Source organism: Chelon labrosus, assembly GCF_963514085.1.
Source record: "Chelon labrosus genome assembly, chromosome: 11".
In the NCBI taxonomy this organism is placed as follows: Eukaryota; Metazoa; Chordata; class Actinopteri; order Mugiliformes; family Mugilidae; genus Chelon; species Chelon labrosus.
Genome location: NC_140344.1, coordinates 25,256,069 through 25,283,726, shown reverse-complemented (window position 1 = coordinate 25,283,726; position 27,658 = coordinate 25,256,069). Strand labels below are relative to the sequence as shown.

The 27,658-nt window shown below is 44.8% G+C and overlaps 1 protein-coding gene across 2 annotated transcripts; it reads right to left on the bottom strand.

The window, feature by feature from the left end:
• Positions 1-1,072: 1,072 nt before the first annotated feature.
• siah1 (siah E3 ubiquitin protein ligase 1) lies at positions 1,073-25,853 on the bottom strand. Of its 2 annotated transcripts, none has more exons than XM_084555135.1 (5): positions 25,679-25,853; positions 12,389-12,445; positions 5,961-6,142; positions 4,568-4,864; positions 1,073-3,521 (listed from the first exon to the last, which is right to left on the bottom strand). In XM_084555135.1, the coding sequence occupies exons 2-5, from the start codon at positions 12,396-12,398 to the stop codon at positions 3,150-3,152; spliced, it is 861 nt and encodes a 286-aa protein (XP_084411261.1). In that variant the 5' UTR covers positions 12,399-12,445; positions 25,679-25,853; the 3' UTR covers positions 1,073-3,149. The 2 variants fall into 2 exon arrangements, with proteins under 2 accessions (XP_084411261.1, XP_084411260.1); XM_084555134.1 differs by lacking the exon at positions 25,679-25,853 and adding an exon at positions 14,677-15,899.
• Positions 25,854-27,658: the final 1,805 nt, after the last annotated feature.

Sequence of the window (27,658 nt, the reverse complement as noted above, 5' to 3'; positions counted from 1 at the left end):
GCATCAGTGCGGAGCTGGCAAAACCTCCACATCAACAGGTCCAAAAGTTTCCCAGCAGAACAGTGAACCATTACGAGATGATGAACGTTATTTACGTCTCCCGTCAGTGGTTTTAATGTTTTGTCTGATCAGCGAATGTGGCCCCGGTCAAGTTCTCCTGATTTCAATCAGCGTGAACACATTGTCCATGTAAATATAGACAATCAGAGATCTCAGTGAGCCGGAAACGTTAAGATTCTGCCTACTAAAAATATTATTTCCATGTGAACAAACAATGTTTGCATGACTCATGTGTACTTAAGATATATTTAAAATCTTGTTTACACGTTCTACCGTTTTTTTTTTTCCAAGGGCACTGGTTTTCCAGCCTGGAAGAAACACCGGACTTTTCTTGGGGTTAAGTTGATCTGGAGTCGCTCTGAACCACGGAGACGGTATTACATGGCAGCACATCAAGACTAAAGACGTGGCTCTGAGCTGTAGACTGTGTAAAAATATGGACTACGGAACTGCTCCTCTAAAGTGAAGCCAAAGCAAGTAGAGCTCCCCCTGGTGTCTGGCTGCAGTATAGGTCATAAGCTCCGCCCTCTCCATGTTAGTGTGTGGGACTTGGGCCAAACTTAAACACTAAAATACATGTCATATAATATGTTTTTCAAGGATGGGTTAGGTCACTTTAGGTAGTTAATATAATGTTCAAGTTTTTGAATAAGTTTCGTTTAGTTAGTTATTTGTTACTTCAGAAACAGGATGTGACAGAACGGCGACCACCAGTTGCCATGCCAACTGCTCTGTGAAGCGGTCGCGCATAAAAAAAATCCCATGTCGCAAGATGCCCACTGCCCATATCCCCGGGAAAACAGCGTCAGTTCAGCCAATGCAAGGAAGTGGGGACACGTCGTCCATATTTATATACAGTCTATGCTCCGAACCGATTACGCTTCTGGAAAGATCTGCCAGGGCCAATCAAATCATTTGGGCGGAGCTTTATGTTGTGATGGACAGAAGAGTAACAGCAACGTAGCCGTGATATGAAATCATGCCGTTCAAGAAATGAAGAGAAGGCACCAGGTATGAAAAAGATAGATTTATTTAATGACAAATTAAAACAGAAAAAAAAAAAAGGACTTGAGGGAGAGCAGCAACATTACTGAGACTCCACACGAAGAGAAAGGGAGAGACGATTGGCTTCACCTCCCTCCCTCCTCCTCCTCCTCAGACAAAAATAAAGGGGAGGAAAAAAAAAAAAAAAAGAAGAGAAGACTTAGCACACAAACAAGAGGACAGAGAGACGAATAGATGAAAACAAACCCAACTCTGGAAAGAAAAGGAAAGAAGAAGAAGAAGAAACAAAAAACCTTCAGAAGAACGACACAACTTGCTTTTCAACTACAAACACTGAAGTTTAGCCACAAGTTTTACAACTGCCTTTTAATTTTTGTTTTTAAAATTTAATACAAAAAATGATAGTTATGATAATCTCCATTGAATAATAACAATAGCAACATCGTAACGGTAGAAACTGTCCCTCACTCCTGGTTGGGTCGTCAGTCAATCAGTGGTCGAGGCCGACACAGACGGAGGCAGAGCGGAAATGAAAGGAGAGCTGGGGGTGAGGGGAGGGTGACGGGGGAGTAGAGGGAGGGGGAGAGAACGGGGAGAAATGAACAGGCTTTCTTTTTTCTTTTTTTTGCCTTTTTGACGTCCATCGCTCTCTCTCTCTCTCTCTCTCTCTCTCTGGCACACACACACAAATATCAGGAGTTCTTCTCTCTTGTCATACAAAACAAAACAAAAAAAAAAAACGAGACAACTAAAATAATTAAAAAGAAACAACAGACTTAAGAAATAAACCCCAAAAGAAAACTTCAACTGAAATGCAGCGTTTTTTTTCTTGTTCTGAGAAACAAAAAAAAACAAAACAAAAATCCTCTGTCGCTTCCGCTACTACACCTGCACACACAGCCTGCAATGCACAAAGCAGGTGCGCGTCAGCAGAACATCCACCGTGTAGGGGAACAAAACTAAAACAACACGTAGCTGAGGGTCTTTCTTAAATCCATACAGTATGACAGCGGAGTCTAACGACTATCGACAACTATATAAAGAACGTCCGGCGCACAATCTTTAGCCTCGGGGTGGACTGGAAGGAAACCAGATGAGCTTGTGCAGATGTTTGCAGATCCAACTTTCCCCGTCCTGGGCATAGCTGGGTGTGTTTAGGGGGATGCTACAGCCATCCATGTCTACTGGTGGACAGTTCCAGTCCCAGCCATCTATAGCCATGTCAGGGTGAAGATAAACGTTTTAGATAAAGTTTCTTTTTTTTTGTTTTCTTTTTTTTTTTTTTTCCTTTCTTTGTTTTTAAATGGACTCTTGTGTTCCAGTTTGAGCTAGTTAATAGCAGCCAGAGCAGGTCGCAGCCCTGCGTGTGTGGGTAGCGTGGGAAGTGTTCGATCCTGGGGGGGAGGTTTTGACGGGTACTGAGGTGGATCACAAACAGGAGGAGGGAAAGCTAGCTCGCCGGCTAGCTCCCCAGCACTGACCAGGAGTCCGTGTTGAAATATAGCTAGAGCGTTCCTCTCAAGAGTAGCTGTCGGGGCGGCACAGAGCTGTTCCGTGGTGACCAGCTTCCGAGCTTTCCGGGCGAAAGGCCGGAGAAGAGCTGTAGTGTCTGAAATGTCTGTGACTTGACGGGGGAAGGGGGACAGAGAGGGACGCTGAAGGAGGAGTGGCGGGAGATCGCTCCGAGAGAGACGCACGCGGCCAGGAAACCAGAGTTTGACAAGTGAATTTGAACAGCTTCTCAGTTTGTGGCGGTGTTTGTGACCAGTAGAGCGTGAGGCTGCGTGAGCCTCACATGTTTGTGTGTGTGTTTAAAAAGTCTATAGCCATCACTACACAGTTATGTCCTCGTGTTTATTCATTCATCCACTCATCCATCCATCCATCCACTCATCCATCCATCCATCCATCCATCTCACCCCCTGGGCCTCCATGGCTGCCCGATCAGACAGTCCAGTTCCACGTCTCAAGGGGTGAGGCAGAGAAGGGGGGAGGGGCGCTGTGAGGTCACAACTGATTTGACCCCCCCTAAAAGATGCCCCCTACCAATCTGTAACTTTTTGACCCTCTTCTCTCGAAAGTTCTTAGCACATGGAGATGGTGACGTTGATGCCCAGGTTGCCGTTCTCGGCGAACAGCTGTGCGATGGACGTGTCGAACACCAGGCAGTCGCTGTTCATGATGGCCGTGGCGATGCCCTCGTGGATGGAGCGCGGCGTGGCCTCCCAGGTCAGCCGGCGCCGGTGGCCGTTGAGCTCCAGCCGGTAGGCGAAGTTCTCGGCCTGCTTCCGGGTCCCGATGAGCTGCACGATGGCGAAGAACTGCTGGTGTCCGTCGTACTTCTCCTGCTTCTCCAGCACCAGCATGAAGTGGAAGCCGAAGCAGGACTGCATCATTACCCAGTCGACGGCGCCCGGCAGGTTGATGTCTGTGGCCAGGAACACGATGTCCTCCCCCTGGAGACACACACACACACAATAGTTTCAAGAAAGGGTTTTAGAGACATTGCAGGCACTTACTTTAACTTAAAGACAATTTATTTTCATCATATGAACAGAGAAAAGATAAAAGTAGATGCTAAACTGATAGTGAGGTTGAAGCAGTCTCCAAGGGAAACGCTATGATGTCTGGGGAATCTCAGTGAATATCCGAAATACTACAGCATATCTTGTTTATCTGTCGCCCCATAATGCAACCTGATGGCATGGTTTTCTCAGGCCGCCCATGCCGGTTAAATAGACCTTCTCAAAGCATAGGTTTGATGTTTGCGCTGCACTTACGAGAGGCCCTGCCTTGTGCACGAGACACAACAGAGCTGAGCTGTCATCAATTCCACATGTGCCCTCCGTAGTATGACAAGTCAAAATGTCTGCTGTAAACAAGCTCTGGGTCTGCATGCTAGAAACCCTACACTCCACTCTGAGGTAATTACTCGGTGGTCTCCATCAGGGTTCCAACTGTGTGGACAAAAGTCCTCCGGTCTCTCAGAAGAGATTAAACAGGCTCCTTAAAACACGTAAAATAAACAGAGGAAAGCTCCCTTCTTGGCAGGGAACACTATGTGATATATGATGCAAAATATAATGAGGTGAATGAATTAAATGCATCACTGGTTTGGTTAGCCCTGCTTACTTGTATTTAGTAAAGGTTTTCAGGCACATCAGCACTTCTACGTTTCTAGGTGACCTAATCAAACTGATGGAGAGCTGGATCAGAAAGATTTAGAAGTCAAAGAGGTGTTTGATTTTTTTTTAAGGTGTTTGCCTTGTGGTCCAGCAGAGGGCGCTCTTCAAATTCCCCATCAGTTTAAGTTGGGAAATCTTAAACTCCAATTTTCTTTTTTTGAAAAAGCAACAACCTTAAAGGCAACATGAGAACAGAGATTATACCTTTATCCTACTACATCAAAACACGTCTAAACAGTATAAATCCTGGAGTACCTGGTCCTCAATCAAACAAACGAATTGTGTGAAAGAAGCTGAGGCTGACGTCCGTGACCGACCTGCAGTGTGGTGATGGACTTGTGCTGGTGCATCAGGTGAGGCATGACAGCGTCCAGGGAGCCCTGCCACTTGCAGGAGGCGCCGGGGCAGGGGCAGGAGTACGGCCGGAACTCGCAGAGCTCTTCGTGCTCCGTCTTGTCCGTGTGAGGCAGGGTGACTTCGCAGCCCGACGAGGCGTACTTGCAGGGGAAGAGGACCGAGTTGGCCACCTTCTCCATGGCCAGGTTCCTGATGGAGCCCAGGGGCCCTCGGCAGGTGGGGCAGCAAGTGAGCTTGGGTCGGCAGTTGGAGCATACCTGGGGCGGGACGAAGGACACGCGTTGATGCATTCCCCAGCTTAAACAATACGGACACTACAAGAGTAAGAATCTTATTTATCAGCATTTATGAGACGTGGCACCTGACAGGTTGGCCTTTAATATTTCCCTCTGTGTTGTAGTAATCAAACATCAAGACAATATGAAGGCCTTAATCTGACAGATGGATCTGATAGATGGGTCATGAACACATTTATACTTCTGTGCAGCGCTGTCAAGATCTGAGACTAGCTAAGAAAAGTTCAGACTATTTATCCAGGGACTAGAGGACACTCCAAAGTTACACTGCTCTAACATAAGGACTAAAATAGGAACGCTACAGGAAATCTTTTCTGCCACGAGGAGGGCCTCTGTGAATCATCCCACAGATACTTGATCAGTTTGGGATCTAGTGAATTAGGAGGCCAGGTCAACACCTCGTGCTGTTCTTCATGTTTTTTTGAGTTGTTCAGGCTGCATTCTGCTGGGGATGGCTGCTGCTATCAGGGAGTGTCTTCGCTATGAGGTGGGGGTGCCTGGTCTGGTCTGGTCTAGGTGGGTGCTACATGTCTAAGTAACATGAATGCCAGGAGCAAAAGTTTCCCAGCAGAACACTGTACTGTCACAAGATGTTATTTACTTCTTCTGTCAGTGGTTTTAATGTTGTGGCTGATAATGGATAATCTGGCAGCCTTTATAGATTATCTCGGCCAGAGTTTCAGTTTCATCTTTAGTTTTTATTCTTTAGATTTTATGATTTGTGTTGCTCTTGATGTGTATAAGTTAAACATAATCAACACAGTTTTAATCTTGTCTTGTTGTCAAATTCCAATGGAACCAAGTATTTAAGTTCAAACCTTTAACCTTCTTGTCCTGGTGAATAAAGCCCAGACCTTATGAAAATTTACTTTCCACAGTTCATCTTTATGAATAACACAGTTTCACTGATACTCAGATTTGCAGGCTCTTTGCTGAGCTCAATCATCGACCAATGGGTGATCACTCTGGTCTCCAAAAACCATGGCAACCAGTCCTCCCCCTAAAACGGGAGAACTGCTACCGGCTCTGGTTCTGTTCCAGGAAGCGCTGCTCATACCAGGTGTCCGGACTGGCACTGCAGGATGGGAGGGAGGACATAGTCGAAGCAGACAGGACACTCGAACAGGCTGGCCAGGTCACTGTTGGAGGCCGTGGTGCCTGACAGGGTGGGCACGCGCTGGGAGGGGGGGCACTTGGAGGTTCCTGTGGGCAGCGCGGTGGCAGTCTGGCGACTCATTTCTGGTAATGACAGAGGAGGAGAGGGTTTCAGCGGATCATGCTACACGGTATCACACATGAAAGGCTGCCGGCTGATTGTCTAGACCTCTTTACTCACTGCCCATGTGTGAGTCAAAGCAATTCACTACAAAGAGATGTGGTAAAAGAGATAATGATGATGGGTGGGCTCAGGCTGTAACTGTGGTAAACAAAGCTTAGTGCATGTACAGTAGCTGTAGACCTATGAGACCAAGCCTTATTTGTCAGATGAATATTTTCCAGACGTTCAACCAAATCGGTTTAAATTCTCATGTGTGAAACTTTGATCATCCGATGAGAAAGCAGTAATTATGTCAGCAAGTCATAAACAGCTCTCTACATTGCTTCCTAATAAATCTCTCCTCTGTTCTGGTAACTGTTATTCAGCATTAGTTTATAAAATAACTATGAGAGGTGTTGATTCAACCGTGTTTTCATTTTGGAGGCTGTGATTTGTACCGTGTAGTACTGGCACATGTTTCTATTATTTTGTACATTTGAATCCATTTCCTTCAAAATGATCATTTAGTTGAATTACCACCTTCCTGACGCCTTTTCAACGTCAACATAAGAAAAAGAAACATCAAGCCAAGGTTTGAGGTGTCAGCTTCCAAGATGATACGCTGCTACTTGATGAGCTAATCTATTTGTTCAACACTCACTAGTCTTTATAGCTCCCGCAGCTACAGATACTCGGCAGATGCTCATCACACGCTTTCTAATGGTCCAATATCCAATAACATGACACACAGATCTCTAAAAATACTAAACTGCTTTACTTCCTTACTGAAACAATTTACACCTTGTGTTAATCTCTGGAAACTCGTCATTCCACCACATTTCTTATTTCTGTGAGTGACGCAGGTGTAACCACAGCGTGTTAGTGCTTCAGCACAGTACTCAACTCAACTCAACTTTATTTATAAAGCCCTTTAAAACAGCTATGGCAAAGTGCTATACATAAAATACAACCTAAAATATAAGACATCAAACATAAGAGACAATATAAAAGCAATAAAAACAGTATAAAAACAATAATAAATGATAAACAGTATTAAAATAATAATAAAACAGAACAGAAAACAGGGTCTCATGCTGTGTTAAAGGCCAAAGAATAAAAATGGGTCTTAAGATGTGTTTTAAAACGTTTGGCTTATTCGCCCGTGCAGATTCTGGCAATTGCACGAGTTTCGATTTCCTTTTGACCGTGCAGACTCCTTAAGGAGAATATACGCTCTCTCTCATTGGCTGGCATAAAGAAGTACGGGACAAACTTCGGTGAGACGTGCCATTATCGGGAATTAATGGACGGTGCACGGGCAAGGAACTGTCAGACTCCTCATACCTGATTAATTGCCGATTACAGACACCTTGAAGAGCATTAGCCCACTTGCCCAAGAACAAAAAAGGTTTCCCCGTGTTAACAACTGACAGTTTGAACAATACAATCCTCTAAAGCTAAACCAAAGAAAACGTTCACTACGACCCCACTAAGCAGGATGAACCTTAAATGCACCTACGTGATAGATTTTTCTTTCTTGGGCTCAGCTACGAGCCAGAAAGCTGAAGTCAATAACATTATATACCACCGTCCACAGGTAAATAAGATGATGTGGGAGGTTAAAATACTAGGCGCTGAAGGATTAGATGCGGACGTGTTTTAATAACATGTAATCCGAGGTTTTGACTGCAACCACGCTGCTATTGTTACTCACTTTACACACAGGTTGAGCTAGCGCAATAATTCAACAGCAACCACTCAGAGCTGTACAGATTTTCTTTGTCACATGTATATAAAAAGAACAACCAGACAGCAAAGTGAACTCAGATGTTGTTGTGTGTATGTGTGAGGAGCTGCTGTTTCCTATCATGCTGCGTAGTTGCCTTGGTAACGGGCTTGCGGTTAAGTATGGGACGGCCTGTGGAGCGAAGTGGAGGGAAGGAGAGGGTGGAGAGGAGGCGAGGAAATATGACGGACACGAGTAGTTATGTGTTGCAGAGAAGGGACGGGAGGAGACGAGAGCTATTTGAGATGAAGGGAGGAGGAGGAGGAGGAGGGTGGAAGAAGCGATTAAAAATTAAAGTGGATATGGAGTAAAGAGAGAGTAAAAAGGCGTACGAGCAAATAAGATTTGAGGAGAGAATCCATGTAACCTGAATAGTTTCAACCTGAACAGGACTAGGTAATGAGCAAATAGAAAGAAGAACATGTTTCTCAGGTTTGATCTTTTCAGGGCAGTGCAAGGGTTTATGTGAAATGTCTATGTCCCCAAACTACTGTGCTACCTGGCATCCTATTTAATAGCCCTACCCACAGACAGAGGCAGCACAGGGAGACCCACAACATACAGGAGATGTGGAGACGGGAGTGAAATCGAGACGCGTCAGGTGGCGAGACAGCGCAGCAATATGCAGACAAGACAATTCAACAGCTGGGAAATTAACACCCACCAGCGAAATGCTGCCAAAGCTTTAGTCACGGCTGCTCAATCCGCCTAGCACAGCGGCTAATTTGACGATTTAAGAAGGTGTTAAACTGAACATAGTCAGCTGTTAGGAGTCAGGCCGTCACAGGAGGAGCTGGGCAAAACTTCTGTTGCAATTTCTCTGCTTTGCAAGTGAGTTATGAGGTTGGTGATTGGGTTATACTAATCATACTAATTTGTGTCATCACTTTTTTTAGAAAGGGTAAAGCTTTCTCTTGTTCTCCTCGTGATTTAAGAAAACTGGTAATAATAACCAGTCATATGAAAAACTATAAAACAAAGTAATAGTTAGTTTTAATGTTCCCAAAAAGAATGCCTTTCAAGCTTTTAGCGATTTCCTGTAGAGACAGTTTAGACCGCTCCCAGATGATTTATTGTAACCCAGTACACCCATGAATACCACATTGGATGCTTTTATCAACATCATCATTATCTGTGTAAGTATCCCTCTTATTTCTAGCTTAGCTGGCAGCAGTGCAGCAGGCTAGGATAAAGCCGTTCTGCATGCACGCATGCACACTCCAGCTGCAATACCAGCTGCAGAGGTAAAACTGGATTCTGTCAGAGGCAGCATTAGCTCGCGGGCCCTGCCTGCGGGCCCTGCCTGCCTGCATGTAAACACATCTGCTGTGATACCGCCTAAGCAGCTATTAATAGAACTTCTTAGCTGGCTAGCATGCTAGCAGCAGCACTAAGAGCAGTGGGACCAAATTAGCTCAGGACATTCAGCTAGGCCAAGGCCAGGGTCACAGTCGGCTAGCATGCAAGTCTGAAATATCCAACAGAGTAGATTCACTAACTTGACCAATGCATTATTTGAACTTGAACCAGATAGGTGCATCCATAATGTATGTGAATAAACGTATATTTTTAAATTCATGGTATCTATATAAAACCTATAACTAGGATAGCTTTTTTGTGTGTATATACATACAATGAGAAAATCAATAATCATTTGAAAGGGTGACTATGCACAACAGTAAGCATAACATCAGTCTCCCTGCAGGAAAGTCGACGAGTCTGCATTATTGATGCATTTTTCCTGTCTTCCGACCATTTAAACCAAATTAAAAACGACTGCATTGTGCTTGCTAATGTGAAACCCCTGCCTTCCCGGTTGCTGTCCAGCTGCTTCTCGTTGCTCACACTCTCTCTGTCACTATCCCTGCTTGGGCCTCTTCTGACCCTTCAGGAATGAAGTGGGCTTCATTGTTATGAGAGAGAAAAAATAGACCCATGGGAATCTTTATTTAGGAATATCAATGGTTGGCTATTCTAACAACCCTCCACCTCTTCCTCTCTCTTCTTCTGCCCTCTTTATCTTTTGAAAGTAGGCTGCAGTCGTACCTGCTCTCTTTCTAGGTATTCCAATATGTGAGTTTTTGCTCCAAATTCAAGGACTTTAAGTAGGCTAATGTTAAATTAACACGCTTGTGTGAACCCCGACAGAACAACAACGATGGAATTAGCAAGTTAGCTGTACTGGTAATCATTCTACACTGATCGGGCATAACATTATGACCATCTTCCTAATACTGTGTGGATCTCCTTGTGTTTCCAAAACAGTTGGGACTCATCAGAGAATGGACATCGACCTTCTGAGGACGCCTGGCAACACAGAGGGAAGGGGCCTCTGTGGATCATCCCATAGATACTTGATCAGTTTGGGATCTAATGAATCTGGAGGCCAGGTCAACACCTTGTGCTGTTCTTCATGTTTTTTTTTGTTTTTTAGTTGTTCCTAAAGTGTTTTTGTGTGTGTGCCTGTGTCAGACTGCTGCCATCAAGGAGTGTCATTGCTATGGGGTGGGGGTGCCTGGTCTGGTCTAGGTGGGTGCTACATGTCTAAGTAACATCCACATGATTCAATGCCAGGTCCAAAAGTTTCCCAGCAGAACACTGAATTGTCACAAGATGGTCGCTGTTACTTACTTCTCCTGTCAGTGGTCATAATGTTACGCCTGATCGGTGTATACAAAGCATGAACACAATGGCCATCACTGATTACCGTTCTAATACTAATACATACATAATAATCTGAATTTGTGTTCATCTTCTTCTGTTGCTGAGCAGAAGGCAGCCCAACAGCATCATATAACAGTTAAAACCACTGCAATAGGCCAGTACAGCCTGATTCTGATTCCTCACAGCACAGCGTTCAAGCCCAATCAGAACCATGCATCTTAGCCGACGTATCCAAGCGGCAGCCTCATACTTAAAACGAAGCGGCTGTCGATGAGGGAAGAACTGACTCTTCATTTAACCGTCAGTTGTTTGATAAATTGCATTCTGAGCAGACTTAAATAATTATTTTAATCTAAATTCTTCTCATTCATTTAAAAAAAATGCACAAAAAATAATGCATTATGTTTAACAATAAGTTTGTCTTCTGTTTAGTTCCAATTAATGAACTCGTTCTTGTTAGACTACCAGCAGTTTGTGCGTCTGCAAGAGGAAGGAAGTTTGTCGTGCTCTGGGTGTGGCTGACTTTTGTCACACAAGAGTACACTGCAGTACCATCTTATTGAAGAATGCCAACTGCATTACTGAAGAGTACCGATGTATGCCAAAAATACTTTACTGAAATAGATCAACACTGGACGTCAACGAGGAGGCCAGGAAGGGGGAGCTGCTTTTAAAGTCTCACAGCTGAGAGATGAAATTAAATGACCGACTCCAGTATGAGGACATTAAACGCAGTGTTTTGATTCAACTACGAGGGTTTCGGGAATCAGTCACTGCTTCTCATCTCAGTTGTAACCGATGTCATTAACACATCGCTTCTGATATCTGATTTTGGCACATCATTTTTTTTTAAAGAAAGTGGAGACTTGGTTCAGAAGCTTGAACATCACTTCTGATCTTTCCTCACTAACAGCAGCACGGCAGCACGTAGAGCCGTAACAAGCAGCAACATGCCCAATAAAGAGAGTGCCAGTGGGGGGGGATAAACATAGCATCACTTGTTCGGTTGGCACATGGGGGGGGCCAAGAAGGTGACACCGCCAAGATAAAGGCTAAGTATAGGCATGCACGGCCCAGCAATCCTTTGTTGTGAGCAGGTGACTTAGAAATGGCTTTAACAGTCCGAGTTTACAGTTCACAAAGCTTCTGGGCTTTACTTTTTACAGCGTGGAAACTGGAGACTACTAGCAGCCCATTAGGAATGATTCCTTCTCAGAGAGCCTTTATAACAGAATTATACATTTAGCAGAAATGGAACCACAGAGGTGTGAGAAAGGAGTGAAAGCACGAGCGCAGAGAGGCCGGGGGGGGGGGGGGGGACAGAGTGAGTCAGCTAACCAGATACAGGGAGCAGTGAGCGCATACTGCTGCGTTAACAGGGTGGAGGGAAGGATGACAGAGAGAGAGGAGCAGACAAAACAATGACCGAGCATCCACAGTTCCTAGTGTTCCCAAAGGAGCAACATGAAGAGAAAGGACAAGATTGTCTGTGCAAGTAACGGTTTACTTAACAAAACGGAAAAATGAAAGGATAATAACAGACAGAGACATCACCTTGCACACCTCTCTGTGTCTGGTGCTCCCCAGGTGAGGCAAACTAAAAGCACCAAATTCTCTAACAGGAAACAACTCACCATACTGCTTGGGGTACAATAAGGGGATCTGGACACACACACACACACACAGCGAAACAGTCGGCTGAAAACGCTGTTGCAAGTCCTGCCACAGTACAAAAATGTAAATGAACATGGCAAACAAATGACACGCAATTACCCACCTTCGTCCATAAGATTTCCAAATAAGGCTTTCGTCTGCTCTTGAAATGTGGGGACCTCTGAAAAGAGAGAGAGAAAAAAAACAGACTTTAAGAAAAATCCCACGGCAATAATGCTGCTACAATAAGCTTAGAGATGACAGAGTAAATGAAATACTCTGTGGTATATCATCCTTTCCTGGCTGGAGAACGCCAGCCTGGCTTCGTTGTTTCTGTACGCGTTGCAGTCAGCGCACGTGTGTCAATTAGAGCTAGATTTTTATGACATCTATTTGGCCATCAGGCGCCGTGGGATTAAAAAGGGCACTTCCCATCTTGTGCACTTTCATAAATTGGACAGTGCTCACTCAAGGCATTTAAGCTACTTACTTCCCCGCTAATGTAATGTACTTTGCATGAGACTTACACACTCATTGATTCAGACTGCACCGTCTGGAGGCTCCATGCTCTTTTTTCCCAGCACTGTTAATGTATATTTCATAAAGCCGCTAAAGCTGCATCCTCGCGTTAAAGTCCATGATAATGAACAACAGCGTCAGCATTGTAGTACTCTGACGGCTGAGGGGATGTTATTTGATTTATTCTGCTCAGATGCGCACATATACACTTTTTAGCATGCCAAGAGAACCTCCGTCTGCCTTTAATGCACGTATAATGTGCATCTGTCATTCACGGTGCACGGTGTTAATTTGCTGCGCTTCAGCAAACTTTCAAGCGCCTGTCATCACATCTGCAGCTGCTTCTACACCTTAAACGATCTCTACTGAAACTGGTGTAAACAGAGGCGCTTGCAAGTCACGACAAACAGTGACTTCAACACCCGTAATACAACGTTGGGATACCTGGATACCTGGGTTCAGGAGATTCACTTTGACTTCCACAGAAATAAAGACTCTAATCGGCACAAGAGCAGCGGTATGAGTAGTTTTGAACATCAACAGTAATTAGTCCAACACGACAAGGTGCGTAAACAGAAGGGTAGTTTCCGGTCTGCACTCGCAAAAAAAAAAAAATGTTTTGCAGCACAACACATGAAGCAAAGCCAGGAGGAGAAAGGTGTATTTTCTAAACAGCTTGTACCTGCATGTTTTTACCTCAAATTGTAGTTGACTGAAAATATAACGTTGCCTTTGTTTAGGAAGCACAGTAACTTTCCATCAGTCGTTAAGATCTACCGCAAAATTCACGTGTGCACACAAATAGTAGAGTCATGTGACCGGGGCGGTAATGTAGCTCTAGATTTTCTATCGCGTTATCAACACCCAAAGCGCTCAAATATTTATCCATGCCCTTTACTCATTTGTGACACATTAGATTGAGTCACGTTAATAGGTCACAACTGAAAATATGAGGTTGGTTATGAGGTTGTGACTGTAAACAAAACATTATAAAGTAAAGCTACTGCCTTGCTCTGATTTTTGTACCTGTTCACAGAGTGCACGTAAGCATAGTTGGGCTAAAGGAACAGCACGCTTTCAAGCATTCCTCCTGCGTTTCATACATCTACATCTCAGCTAATCAAAGCATCTTGACCTTCTCGGAATAAGGATTACGACTCGTTCCTGTGTATAAACTAGGTTTTTGTCTTTCCCAGCAGAGACAGGTCTCCAGGGAGCAGAGTCTTCCTGAACAAAACACTAATCCGAGAGGCTTTTCGAAGCATGCAGGCACTTCTTTCACGAAAACGACATTAACTTTCAGTCGCCAAAGTCGATCCGCAGCGTGCGTCAGCTTGCCGTAGACAAAACATAAACACATACGTTCACACACGCCAAAAAGTATACGCACGGAAAATGAGGACTCATGGGAAAAGAAACAAGCAGGGAGACGAACGACTGGAGGGAAAAAGATAAAGATACGGAACAATACAGAAGAGAGACGAGGATGAAGAGAACACGAGTCGAGGGGGAGGCAGAAAACAAGCTCGGCTTCAACACAAATATGTCATTCTTTGTTCTCAACTCATGGCCCACTCCTTTCTCAGTCACACACACATCATACAGTGTAACCCAGACTGCATACGGGCAACCCCAGCTTAAAACACTCTCTGTACTGTCCCACACACACACGAACATGCGCCATCTATTCAGCGCACATCCTGCCACAACATACACACACTAGTGTCCACAAAGCATCAATTCCTCATCCACACACAAGCAGAGCTACAGCGATATTTTACACCTTCAAGGACGGCATCAGAAAACACACAGAACTGACGGAGAAAACGCGGCGTAAAACCCTTCCAGGAACGCGGAGATTTAATTTGCGTTACAACTTTAAAGCGCGTTCACCTTTAGTCCCGTGCGCGTTCCTTGTGGCAACACATGAGAAGAGTCTGAACAAGGAGTTCCAGGGAGGAGCTAGCAGAGCTACGCTAGCCGGCTTCGATTTCACTTGGACCACAGACATAGAGGTAGAGCATTTGTGCAGCCCCTCAGTGCCATATTTCTCTGGCCTTTTCCATGGAAACCACACACTGTTGCTGCCCGAAACACACCACAAAACAGAGGATCATATTTCTTTCTCCCGCTCCCCCGTTAAGGAGGCATAAGCTCATGAGATTCCAGGGCAGGCTGTAATGAAAGAATGAGGGCTGTGTCCAGCCAAGGGCAGACAGATCCTCGAGAGCAGAAAAAAAACTGCCTATAAGGGAACGGGACCAGAGAAGAGGACCAACAGAGCGCTTGCGTCTGGAATTAACTCCCTTAAAAAAGAAAAAATAACTAAAAAATCTTCGATGGTAAATTCCAAAGTCTCTCAGTCCTTAAAAAGTCAAGCAAAACACCAGCTGACATCCTGGAAGTGAAGCAAGCAGCCATCAAACCTGCCGATCAGGCCAAACTGAATGCCAAACGGAAAAAAAAAAAAAAGAACACCAGTTGGGTAACTGTGTGCTCACACCGCAGCACAAAGAACACAGATTTACTTTCTGCTGCACAGAAAGTGTAGTCACCAGTCTGTAAGCAGTCCGTCTGTGTGTGGTCAGCCGGCCACTCCCTCGCTTTGCCTAATCAGGCTCTAGGAACAGAAGGTAATGTGAGGCAGCATCGCCAACGCGCCGCAGATTTTCCTCCAGCACCAGATAATTATCCTCCTGCAAGTTCCACCTTTGTTTCTCCTGCCGCCAAATCGTTCAGGAACAGTTTGGCTCCGCTCCGCTGCAGCTTTTAGCAGGTATATGTTCTTCCAAAACCTTTTCCCAAAATTGTTGGCTTGCGACAAGAAAAGTACAAATCCCAGCGCAAGAGAAGGGCTGGTTCAATGAAAAACAAATCCTCCATGGTGTATGGGAGTTACTTGAAGAATAATCCTTCACTGATTGGAAAACAAAGCGCCGCTCTGTCGGTTTCCCCGGGAGAAGGCTCGCGAGGGGAAGGGAAGGGAAGAGAAGGGAAAGTCCCGAATGGAGTCTCTCTCCGGCTGTCTCTTTCTGCTCTGCGCTTTTGTTCAGGCGATGTGCTCTCTGTCCCCTGGAGTGTGGTAGGTGTCACTGCTGCTGGGTGTGTTTGTGCAAAAAGGCAGAGAGCTACGCTGAGCCGGCATCCGATGTCAGTCCAAACGGAGCATGCTCACTCACACCCTGCCCTGTTCTCTCTTCAGAGAAAATACATAACCACCCCCCCACCCCCCCCAATTCAAGTCAGACTTCAACTTGACACTTACACATTATATATATATCCCGTACACAGCCTGTTTCATGTTGTTTATCTCTGTTTTCCTTTTTCTGTCTATACACTTTCTTGCATAGTGTCTCTACCTCAAGCCTGTATATTTTGCCCTGTTTCTCCAGGATAGTCTCTCTCTCTCCCTCCGTGTCTCTCTCCGTGTCTCTTGTGATTGTCTCTTTCTCCCTATCACTTGTATGTGTGTGTGTGTGTGTGTGTCTCTCTCTCTCTCTCTATCACACACACACACGTGTCTCTCTCACGTATGTCTCCCTCTTGCTTATGTCTCTCTCCATCTCTTGTGTGTCTCTCTCTCTCTCTCTCCCACACACACACACACACACACACACACACACACACACACACACACACACACACACTTGTGTCTCACCCACACACATTGTCTCTCTCTCCCTCACTTGTGTGTGTCTCTCCCTCCCTCACTTGTGTGTGTCTCTCCCTCCCTCACTTGTGTGTCTCTCCCTCCCTCACTTGTGTGTGTCTCTCCCTCCCTCACTTGTGTGTCTCTCCCTCCCTCACTTGTGTGTCTCTCCCTCCCTCACTTGTGTGTGTCTCTCTCTCTCTCTCACCCTCACTTGTGTGTCTCTCCCTCCCTCACTCGTGTGTCTCTCTCTCCCTCACTTGTGTCTCTCTCTCCCTCACTCATGTGTGTCTCTCTCTCCCTCACTTGTGTCTCTCCCTCCCTCACTTGTCTCTCTCCCTCCCTCTCACTCGTGTCTCTCTCTCTCTCTCCCTCACTCGTGTCTCTCTCTCTCCCTCACTCGTCCTCACTCGTGTCTCTCTCTCTCCCTCACTCGTGTGTCTATCTCTCTCCCTCACTTGTGTGTCTCTCTCTCCCTCTCACTCGTGTCTCTCTCTCTCTCCCTCGTGTCTATCTCTCTCTCCCTCTCACTCGTGTCTCTCTCTCTCTCTCCCTCACTCGTGTCTCTCTCTCCCTCTCACTCACTCGTGTCTCTCTCTCCCTCTCACTCGTGTCTCTCTCTCTCCCTCACTTGTGTCTCTCTTTCTCCCTCACTTGTGTCTCTCTTTCTCCCTCACTCGTGTGTGTCTCTCTCTCTCATTTGTGTGTCTCTCTCTCTCCCTCATTTGTGTCTCTCTCTCTCTCCCTCTCACTTGTGTCTCTCTCTCTCTCCCTCTCACTTGTGTCTCTCTCGCTCATATTTCTCTCTCTCTCACTTGTGTCTCTCTCTCGTCTCGTGTCTCTCTCTCTCCCCCTCCCTCCCTCCGACTGGCTCTGGGGTTGTGCTAGTCTCAGATTTCAGCCTTGTCTGGCTGCAGGCTGTACCACCAGCTGCCCTCACTGACACCATACCTCACTTTCTAAATGGCTTTTCTTTCTCTCCATTGACTTGCACGGTTTGCCACATGTAATAACCCAACATTCAGAGCCACACACCAAATAATCTCAACTATTAAAACTTAGGGAGTGTGGGGTATGTTCAGGGGTCAGGCATCGATTACAGATTTGCCGAGACGGGCTCTTCATCAACGATTCGATTGTTAAATAGAACCATTCTAGGTATGTCAAATGTTCACTCCCTCCTTTGCTCCTTACACAAGCTCGATTTTCACTCTCTTCAACGCGCACATAAACAAAAACTCCAAGCCAACCAGGAAAAGAAGGCCAAGTAAAAAACCAAAATATTACTGTGTGAGCCAGATTCTGTCCGTCAGCAGAAGAGAAAGTGATAGCTAGCTGGGTGCACACAGAAGGGGACACACTGGCCTCATTCACATGTAGGATTAAAATGCATCTTGGGCGATTCGATTCCACAGATCTCGACACAGATTCGGCCGCCTCCTAAACACAGATTGTGGCCTTATACAGGATGCACTGCGTCCGGGAAGAGTGCAATCAGGGCTGTTGTGATACACTGACGTGATGCCGACCGACATCAATTATGTAAATACAGCTATTCGCAGGGAATCTATCCCCAAATTCTGGTGGCTCCCACCGTAATGAAATTAGACCTTGGGTGCATCCGAATAGTCAGTACATACCAACGTCGGTTAGAACGTACTACTCAACCGTCAATTTAGTACGTTATTTATGTATGCGAGCGAGTAGTAGGCATACAATTCGGACGTACTGGGCAGCCATCTTGCCTGTCCTTTGACCCCGGATGTTTACACGTGACGCCGACACGTATGACGCACACCGACGGATGCCGCGAAATTTTAAAGCCACCTCGGAGAAGTATTTTCGAAACAACCAACATTTTAAACTCAACATTTATCCTAATACACTTACATTTATAAACTTCGGCTGTCGTAGCTGTAGCTGTCACAGCGGTCTCAGCCATTTTGTCTGATTTGATTTTCCCGGCGGCTCCTCGTCTTCTTCTACGCTTAGCGGGCTCCCGCTGAATTGTGGGATAGCGTCGTGAGCTACCGTTGTATACTGCGGAGGTAGTAGGCCGTCCGGGTATTTTTCGCCTACTAGTCGATGTCTACTAAGAATTCGGACGTACTACTACCACTGTGACGTACTGCGTCTCGCCTACTGAACAGTACGCTAGTATGGGTATTCGGATGCACCCTTTATCTGAATAAAGACAGAACCGAGTCACCAAATAAAATGTATGCTTTGTAAAAATGAGATGACCTACCGCAGGAATACAACCACTAAGCACGATCTCCTCAAGAGAAAACAACAATTAGTGTCTGATTTTTGGTGTTCAGTGCCTGGGATTCCTAGTAACGTTCTTATTTCTGCATTTCAGACAGGAATTTAATGAAGACGCTCTTTACCGAGAAAACCTTCCCCAACACAATTCAACAAATCAAGCAGAAAAATGCTTACGATAATGTGTTTAAAGTGTCTTACATGGCTGGTCTTTGGAAAGTGATACCTCCTGGTAGCAGGGGTGGAAAAAGATTGATCTCTGCTCAATCACCAGTACAGTTCCTTTTTATTAATAAATACTCTTTGAAAGGTTTCAGCTATAAAATGGCAGAAAAAAGGAATAGAGTTTAAGCTCCTCTGTTTACAATCACATAAAAAGCAGTACGTCCTCATACTGAGACTGAAAACAGCAGTTGTGTTTTTCTTAGGTGAAACTACTCCTGGATTCTGGCCCAACTGCAAGAGAGACAGACGCGCTGCTGTACTCTTTTCACAGTCGTTACACCACATCTGCTCCCATTATCGCCAGACAATATAAACATAATGCAGTCACAAATTCAGCAGCAGAGAAAAAAAATAAATAAAAAAAATAAATATATGGGCACAAAGAGAGCCCGCTGTGAGCTATAAAACAGCACTAGTGACACTAGCCGATGCTCAGAGTGTGTTATTAAAGGGGCAGGGCAGCAGATACAACAATGAGCCATCTGGACCGGGCAGCAGTTCATCACCAGCGACCCAAACACTTCATCGGCTACAGTCAGGGGGTTCACAAAGGGGAAGACGGAGAGACGGGGAGGGGACGGAGAGAGAATATTTACATCCTAAACATGCTTTGGCTGCGCAGATGTCAATAAAGCGCCGCTGAGCTGAAATTAAGGAAGAGAAACCTGCGGGCTGGAAATGTAAAAAGCACAGCCTTGGCGAGAAGGTTGTAAGACAGGGCAGGTCTGAGTTAAGTAACGAGCTCACATTTCCATATGAAGCGATGCCTGCTGTCCTTCCTCTTTACAGTCCAACTTGTTCTACTACAAAATTAGAAGCTGAAATAAGGCCATCCGTTGATTACATCAAGCCTTCGTTTGGAATTAAAAGAAAAAGCACAAGACAAACTGTCAAAGATGTGCCGTTTAACAATGCTCTGGTAGATCTAATTATCACATTAGACGATATTCCTCTGGTCTCAATCGGTTTACCACCACTGAGTGAATACTGAGGTTCATTGTTTAGATAGTTTCCCCATCTCGAGCCTACTATGACCACTGCGGATAATGAATGACCCCTCGATTGTAAATCAGCGGGGATGGATGTCAAGTCCGTTTAACATGTAGAAGATTACCGTCACTTTAAACCACCGTGGTGCAGATGAAGTGTGACAATAAGCACACAAAAGCTTAAGGACGTTGTAAAATACATAATCCTGTGTGTTTTTGGCAAATACAGCAAAGCAGATCAAACCGCCCCAAAGTGTCGTGTTGACTACTCGGTGTTTACCCTCAGTTTAATGAGCCCTAGCCTGTTTTACTGCAGGTTGTGTTATGCCAATCTTGCCCAGATCTCTCCCAGGAAGAAGTAAACCACTGTTTTGTTCCACGAGAGAAACCTCAGACTAATCTAATCTCCAAGCGAACGAGCCAGTGGAAGTTTTGTACGTACAAGTGAGGAGGAGGCAATTCACTTTTAATGAGAGGTTTTCCCCGTCTGGCCTCAGAGCAAGGTAAGGCAACAGGAGAAGCCACTCTGAAAACTCTGCATGTGGCAAGTGTTAGCCACATTTTCTGGATTCAGGTTTGTTTGGATCTATTTTTTTTTTTTTTTTTTTTTTTTAAGACCAGGTGCAGTCTTGTCCATACTAGTTCAAGACAAGTATGAGATAATAAGGAAAATACAAGCGTAGTATTATCCTTTACTCTTAAGGCATGCTCTGCTGGCTGACACCAAGAATGGTATTACTGCATAACAGATGAACAGGTTCTCCACCAACTGTAACCTGCTCTTCCATCTCTTGGTGAATTTTGCTTCAACTCCAAAGTCACTAAGCTGTATTATGACTTTTGTTGAATGAAAGTTAGGCCATTGTTGCTTTTGTTTATCGTGAGCGTGCGAATATCACTGGGAATCTGCACGAGATCTACGTTCAATTCAAGTTGTGAATGAAACAAAAAAAACAATAACATGAGCATTTTGTTTCAGTGGGTAGCGTTATCACTTCTTTTACTTTTGCAGTCGCCGTTTTTTTCCACAGCCGGAAAAGCAACTGAGAAACAATGCCGCTTAGCAGCACGTTGCCATGGAGAAGCCACACATAACAGGGATATCAGGGCAGAGGCAAGACCCGATCCACACAAACAAAACGTCACACCTTGTGTTTTAACACAGAGGAAAAAAAATTAAAAAAACGTGCATCGTTTGCACACACTCACAAAAAGAGAGTGATAAACCGAGCAGGGACTCCCTTTGGCATTCCTAACAGATCTAGAATTACCTCACCGTTACAGAGCCAATGAGTCACTTTTGTCTCTCGGTTTCTCTCACACACACACACACACACACACACACTCGTCCACACACACCTCGTGCATCAGCCTGGCCTGGAACAGCTGTCATTCTTGCGAGGATGAGCTGAGCGGTGTTCACTGGACGTGTGCTGCGGATGTGCCAGGACAGTAAAAAAAAAAATGTCCCAAACACATCAAGACATAGACTCATGCACAAATACAGAGCATCTCAACCACCTCTATATTAAATAAAGCCAAAAAAAAAATGATTCATTAATGTATTATCACAAATCTTGTAATATTTCCATTTCCCCCCTAAAAAATACATTTAGTCAATTAACCACAACATGCCACGTTAAACAATACCTGGCGCAGAAGGCCAAGAAATGTCAAGTGAAACACGTCCAGTGGAGACGATTCCCTGCCTCGCGTCATGTGACACCGCGCGTGCACCAAGCACACCGGTGGTCAGGTGACAGCAAGAGCAGCAACAGAAGAAGAAGACAGACAGCTCAGATGGACCACATGAAATTCAAATGCAAGATGAGCAAAGCAGGCTTTTTTTTTGGGGGGGAAACTGGGGAGAAAGTGACACTGATGAAAGAAGACTGTTCAAACATCTCGAACACATCCTGGCAAATGCGTTATAGCAAAAAACAGCGTACATTTTCCATGGGTACAATTTAAATTAGCACATACATCTCAGCCGGTCGGAGTCTATTATTGATTTCTGTGCATGGTTTAGGTTGGACCTTTTGTGCCAAGAGCGGTCCCATGCTAGCCACAGCTGCGTACCTCAGCTGCAGCTGGTAAAATCTTTAGCTTTTACTTAGTAGATTTAATTTCAAGGCCTTTTTGGGAAATTACTAATCGATAACCTGCAAAATATCCTACACCGGATTAAAGCGTCTTAAGTTCTCCTGTATGACGGACATATAAACCCTTAGAAATGAGGCAGCGGACATCTTATTCCAATCAGTGCACGCATGTACAACCTTGACTGTCAGAGAACATATGTGGTTACATCACCCGGGCTGCAGAATGTACAATATATATATATATATATATATATACACACACACATCTGCCACATAAAGGCTGTACCTACAGGCAGCTAGTAGAGAGGACAACCAAAGCACAGAGTGGACAGTTTCTAACCTTTAACCGTTTCATAGATTTGCATATACTAACAAAAACGACTGGATCTGCCGCCTACTTCTCTGGTAAGTAATGTATGTATACGTATAAATGCTTTGCCTCTGGGACCAAGTATGACAGAAACAATATTAAATAGTAAATAGAAGTAGGGTACCTCAAGCATGCCACAAACACGACAGACTGATGAGCTCTACGTGCAAACACGGGCATGACAGTGAAAACAAATCTATATTTATTGCTGTGGTTCAATTAACAAAAGTCTCAGTTTTTTTGTTTAGCGATTCAATTAATATTTCAAATGTTTCCGTGTGTTAATTAGCTGGTCACACGCGGTTGCTCGTAAGGCACTGATCAAATTCAGTCTTTGCCGTTACAAATACAGCTTAAAGATAAGAGCGGCAGGCATTAGTCAATGAATCAATCCACACAGAAGATCAACCAGCAACTAAAATTTGCGTCCGGTCGCACAGAGATGAAGATGTCATCTGTAAGTGATTGGTCGGGGCAGCCATCTGCTGGCAGACAAAATGATTATCTGAAAATGTTAGTTGCCGTCACACCCCCATAAACTAAAAACAAAAACACACAAAAAGCAAATGTTCTTGTATTTTAGTGAGTGTGGGGATTTCACGAGATCAGTCTTTTCGATCAGTGACATAACCCTCCATCATCTTGACATCTGTCAGCATCCGTCCACATGTGAAAACCACCCAGGTGGCTACATTACCAAACGACTAAGCCGCTCTAAAAGCTACGGAAAGCCCTAGGGTCAAAGCAAGTTCATCTCTGTTGCTGCATTTCGGACAACCAATACCGTACTGTCAGCATAAAACAAGCTTTTATTCTTTTTTTTTTTTTTTGCTCAGCGTTTTAGCCGAGTACAGACTGATTGATTGACATGTCCATGACTAGCCCATTACAAACAATGGTCAAGAATAAGTGACAACACCCACAACAGAAGTTTGTGGTCCAGCTTAATATTTCGGTCGCCCGTCTTGTACCCAACTAATGACATCTTGATGCTGAACGCTATTTAGTGTCGTGTCAGCGCAGCTTAAAACACAAAACTAATGTAGCGTGTTGACGGGGTTCTTAAGGTAGAAGACACAACTATAAAACAGCGTTTTATGTGCATTCCTCTGAACCCTAAACAACATTTTATTTTTAGTCGTCTAATGTGGCCTTTATTTACACTTCACATGAAAGAAATCGACTGAAATAAACCACCTGCAGGCACGAGGCAAGCTAGGACACACGTTACAATTACTACAAGCTGTTCTGCAATTCCAAACTTCACTAAGAACAAATGGGGGACCACTCCTCTCCTAATCGATGCCATGCGAGCTCTGACGCTCGTCCTAAAATGCATGAAAACAAAAAGGTAAGAGGAGCAGATTATATTACGTTTCTATCAATTCCATTTGAAGATGCAAATCAGCCAAAGGCCATGAGACCAAGGCAGTTTTAAGTAATCTCACCGTACAGAGACAAACGGTCCGCTTCAGGCATTGCTACACAAGCCTTAAATCATCACCGCAGAATCTGGCGGTAATTATGTCCTATGGTCAATAATAATTTAATACATATATGTTAACAGATACCAGGAAAGAAATTAATTACCGGTCAAAGGGATAAGACAAATCCTACGTCTGAGACAGATCTTTTAGTCATTTCAACAACCCGTCCAACAAGTAAATTATTCAATTAAACTGAAAGCAAATGCCACGGGCAAAACAAAGACACAATCCTCATCTACAGTACAACAATACAGTCAGTTATTAATGTTAAACACGTCACACTGACACTGGATCTGACCCAGAAAAACTGGGGTTAGTAGAGTTTACATACATACATCTAGTTTATAACACTCCCTGACATCCTGGACATTTTCTTTTGTACTGTGCCACGAGCAGCGCAAAGTAAAATCCACGCACTTTCCATTAATGAAACGCAGTCAGAGCTTAAATCACATCATTATCTACAAGTTACTGCTGTTATATATATATACATATATGTCAGACGGTGCAGTAGTTGAGCGGAACCAGGAAAGAACACATGTTAAAATGTTGCCACGGACACAACGGACGTCTCGTCATTTAAAACGTTCAGCACAATCAGACGACGTTCGTCCATCACTGACATGTATCCCCTTTTGTTCAAAGACCTATAAAACATTTGTCTTTTTATTCTGCGATCAACGCCGTCAATGAACAATCCTCCATCAGTGCACGCTGCAGGCCAACGGCAAGGGTTTACAAACTAATGCATCACACAGGATAGGAGTTTGTGTTTATGCAGCACAGTAACATCTGAATTTCTTGACACTGGCGTCGCCTCCTCTTGCCCAAAAGTCATTTAACTGCTGTTGAATGAACAGCTCCGGGCCAATTTACTCACTCTTGTCATGGTTGTGGAGTCCATCAGCTAGGTGACCTCACGTTGATTCCCAGCTTAGATGCATCCACATTAGAGACGTCATGAAGCAGAACAACAACACACGATGCTCGCTCACTTGCCTAACTTCACCAAAAGGTCACACTTCGATGCCATTACCGTTTGCTTGACAGCCTTGTTTCGCAGCTACAGGTGTCCCACCTTTGTCCACCACCACCAACTACTGCTGCTGCTCGCAAGGCACTCCAGTGAGCCTTCTTATAAACGATTACTACTACTAAGATCTGACATCCACTCCGGTCCAGTCAAAGGCAGGTTAGACACAAGCGCAGTCACGGCGGATCTGACCGCGACCACAGTCGTTACTTTGAGTAGTCAACACTTCCTCCACAAAGCCTGGCTCTGTCAGTAACGCAGCTAAACAAAACAATGTCGTGACGGGCCGGTGTTAACCTGCACTAACCTACTTTGGAAGCGGGGGAAAAAAAAAAACGTGGCCTTATGTGGAGAGACGGGCAACAGCGTATCCTAGCAAGCGAAAAACCGTTGCAGACGTACAAGGCCTCGTCTTGCCGTAAAGCAGTATCCCCATAGCATACTAGCTAGCCGAATCGGTGACTTGTTAGCTTAGCAAGTGGGTGAACAAGCTAAGAAACCGACACCCTGGCACTTTAATGCACAGTTTGGTGAACGGCTAAAACAATGCCCGCTGCCCACGCACGTCAACCGCCTGCACGAGGGGCATTTTAAAACGTCACGGCGGCGAACGGGCTAAAGACACGGCTAGCTAGCGTCTTGCCAAGCGCAGCTAGCTAAGAGCCAGCATTAGCACGGCGCTAATGAAGGAAGCTAACGTCTGCTACAGCAGGGCTGTTGTTTTCGCCAACACACATTACACTCGACAATCTGATGTTTCCGTCGCAGCACTCACCTCGGACGAAATATCCTTCAGCTCACGACGGGCAAACGGGTGGATGTGTGCTGCGGCGGTGGTCAGGGAATCCCTCTTTATCGTGTTTCATTCGTTTACTCGGTGTACACATTGGCACTGCTCCTGAAACAGAGACGAGACGCCAGGCGTTAAGTACCAGCCGCTCCGGAGCGCGCACAGTTGTTGAAGTTTGTCGCGGGGGCGCGCTCTGCACGAATCGCCAGACGGCACAAACGGGTCCAAGAATAAATGAATAAATAAATGAATCCCCGGCTTACGGACTATTTATTGCTTTCACATTTTCATCATTTTAAGTATTTATTTTTTTCACCCGACACACTAACAATTCTTAGCCAACATTATCTCCCAAGCGTGCATTGTTTGTAATGCAGTTTCTGAATTTACTTTCACTTTGCATTTTATTTTTAACTATTCTTAGTTCATCAGTGGTAAATTTATATGACTTTGTATTGCATTGCTGTTAAAGGAAAATTGCACATTTTTAAACAGAAAAGTGACCTATGGCTTCTAAAAAAATATTTAATTGGATAAATGTATTTTACTTATATATTATTTTTACTTATATATTATTTTAGTTTCTTGGATTTTGTCAAATATATATATATATTTGACAAAATCCAAGAAACTAAAATAATCTGGGCCGCCAGCAACACTGGAGAATGAGGCCATGTGTTCCAGTCTGCATACATGTAACTGGCCGGGATTAAGATTAAGAGGTCATGTTGCTTCTTCTTCCATAGTAATCTGAACATAAGGGAGCCCCCACCAGCACCACCTCACACAGCCACCATCAGGAGGGTAAGAGATTGGAAGAGAAAGGGAGGAGGTGCAGAGACCCGTGTGTGTGTGTGTGATAGAGAGAGAGAGAGAGAAAGAGAGAGAGAGAGAGGTGGGGGTGCGGGAGGGATGACACAGGCTGGGATTACAGAGGAGGATTGGTGGTTATGTAAGTGCATTGTCCCAGCAGGCTAGCTGCAGCCGGAGTGCATGAGCGTGTGAGAGTCGCTCAGACAGAAAGAAAAAAGTCAGGGAGAGAGAGAGAGAGAGAGAACAGATTTTTGTGAATATAATCCTATTGTCCTCTCGTGAATGGTGGCTTTAGGTTCTTTACTGTAATCATACAGTGTGTAGCAGCTTTTCCCGCACAGTTGGCCACATTTATCACGCGTAGGGTGGCTCTGCATTTATTTTTCTGGGTGGGAATAACATATAGATTACGTCGCATCCATTTCTGATATATGGATTTTCATTAACCTCTACACCTAGAGTGCAAAGTCAGAGATTTTCAGAGCAGACTGATTGATGAAAGCGCCTGAATCCTGCCAACATGGACCAGTCGTGAGGATGTAGCAACAAGGAAAATGTTTTGTGCAGTTTTGTGTGTGCCATTACCGAGCCCACTTCCTTATAATAATAAAACTGAGGCAAGCACAGAAGGAATGAAACTACAGAGAGAGCAGCAAGGAGAGTGTGGGAGAGGGGTTGGGGAAGCAAGGAGAGAGGAAGTGGGGAGATCCAAACCAACAGAATGTTAAGCTGCGCTGGTATGCTGGAGGAATTTGAATTTTCTTGGTCGGACATAACGGCATACGCTCAGTTTTATTTATTTTCACCCGAGCGCAAAGGAGAGATGGCCGCGGGAAAAAAAGACAAGGAGGGAAAAAGGTGGAAGGAAGAGGTCAAGATAAACAGTTTGAAGAGGAGAGGGGGGGCGAAAAAGAGAGTTTGAGAGAAAGGGAGGAAGGAAGTCTGGAGACAAGGGTAGTGGATGTAAGTAGAAAACGGGAGAAGAGCAGAGAGGGCGGAGGAGGGGGGAAGAAGAGGAAGTAGGTGACTGAGAGCCGACAGAACCATCAGCAAATTCCAGGCGTGAGGCCGCTTGGCTGTAGATTCTTATCCTGAAATCAAAACAAGTTCTCCGTTGTGGATTTCTAAAACTCTACATCGAGGACTTGTTTA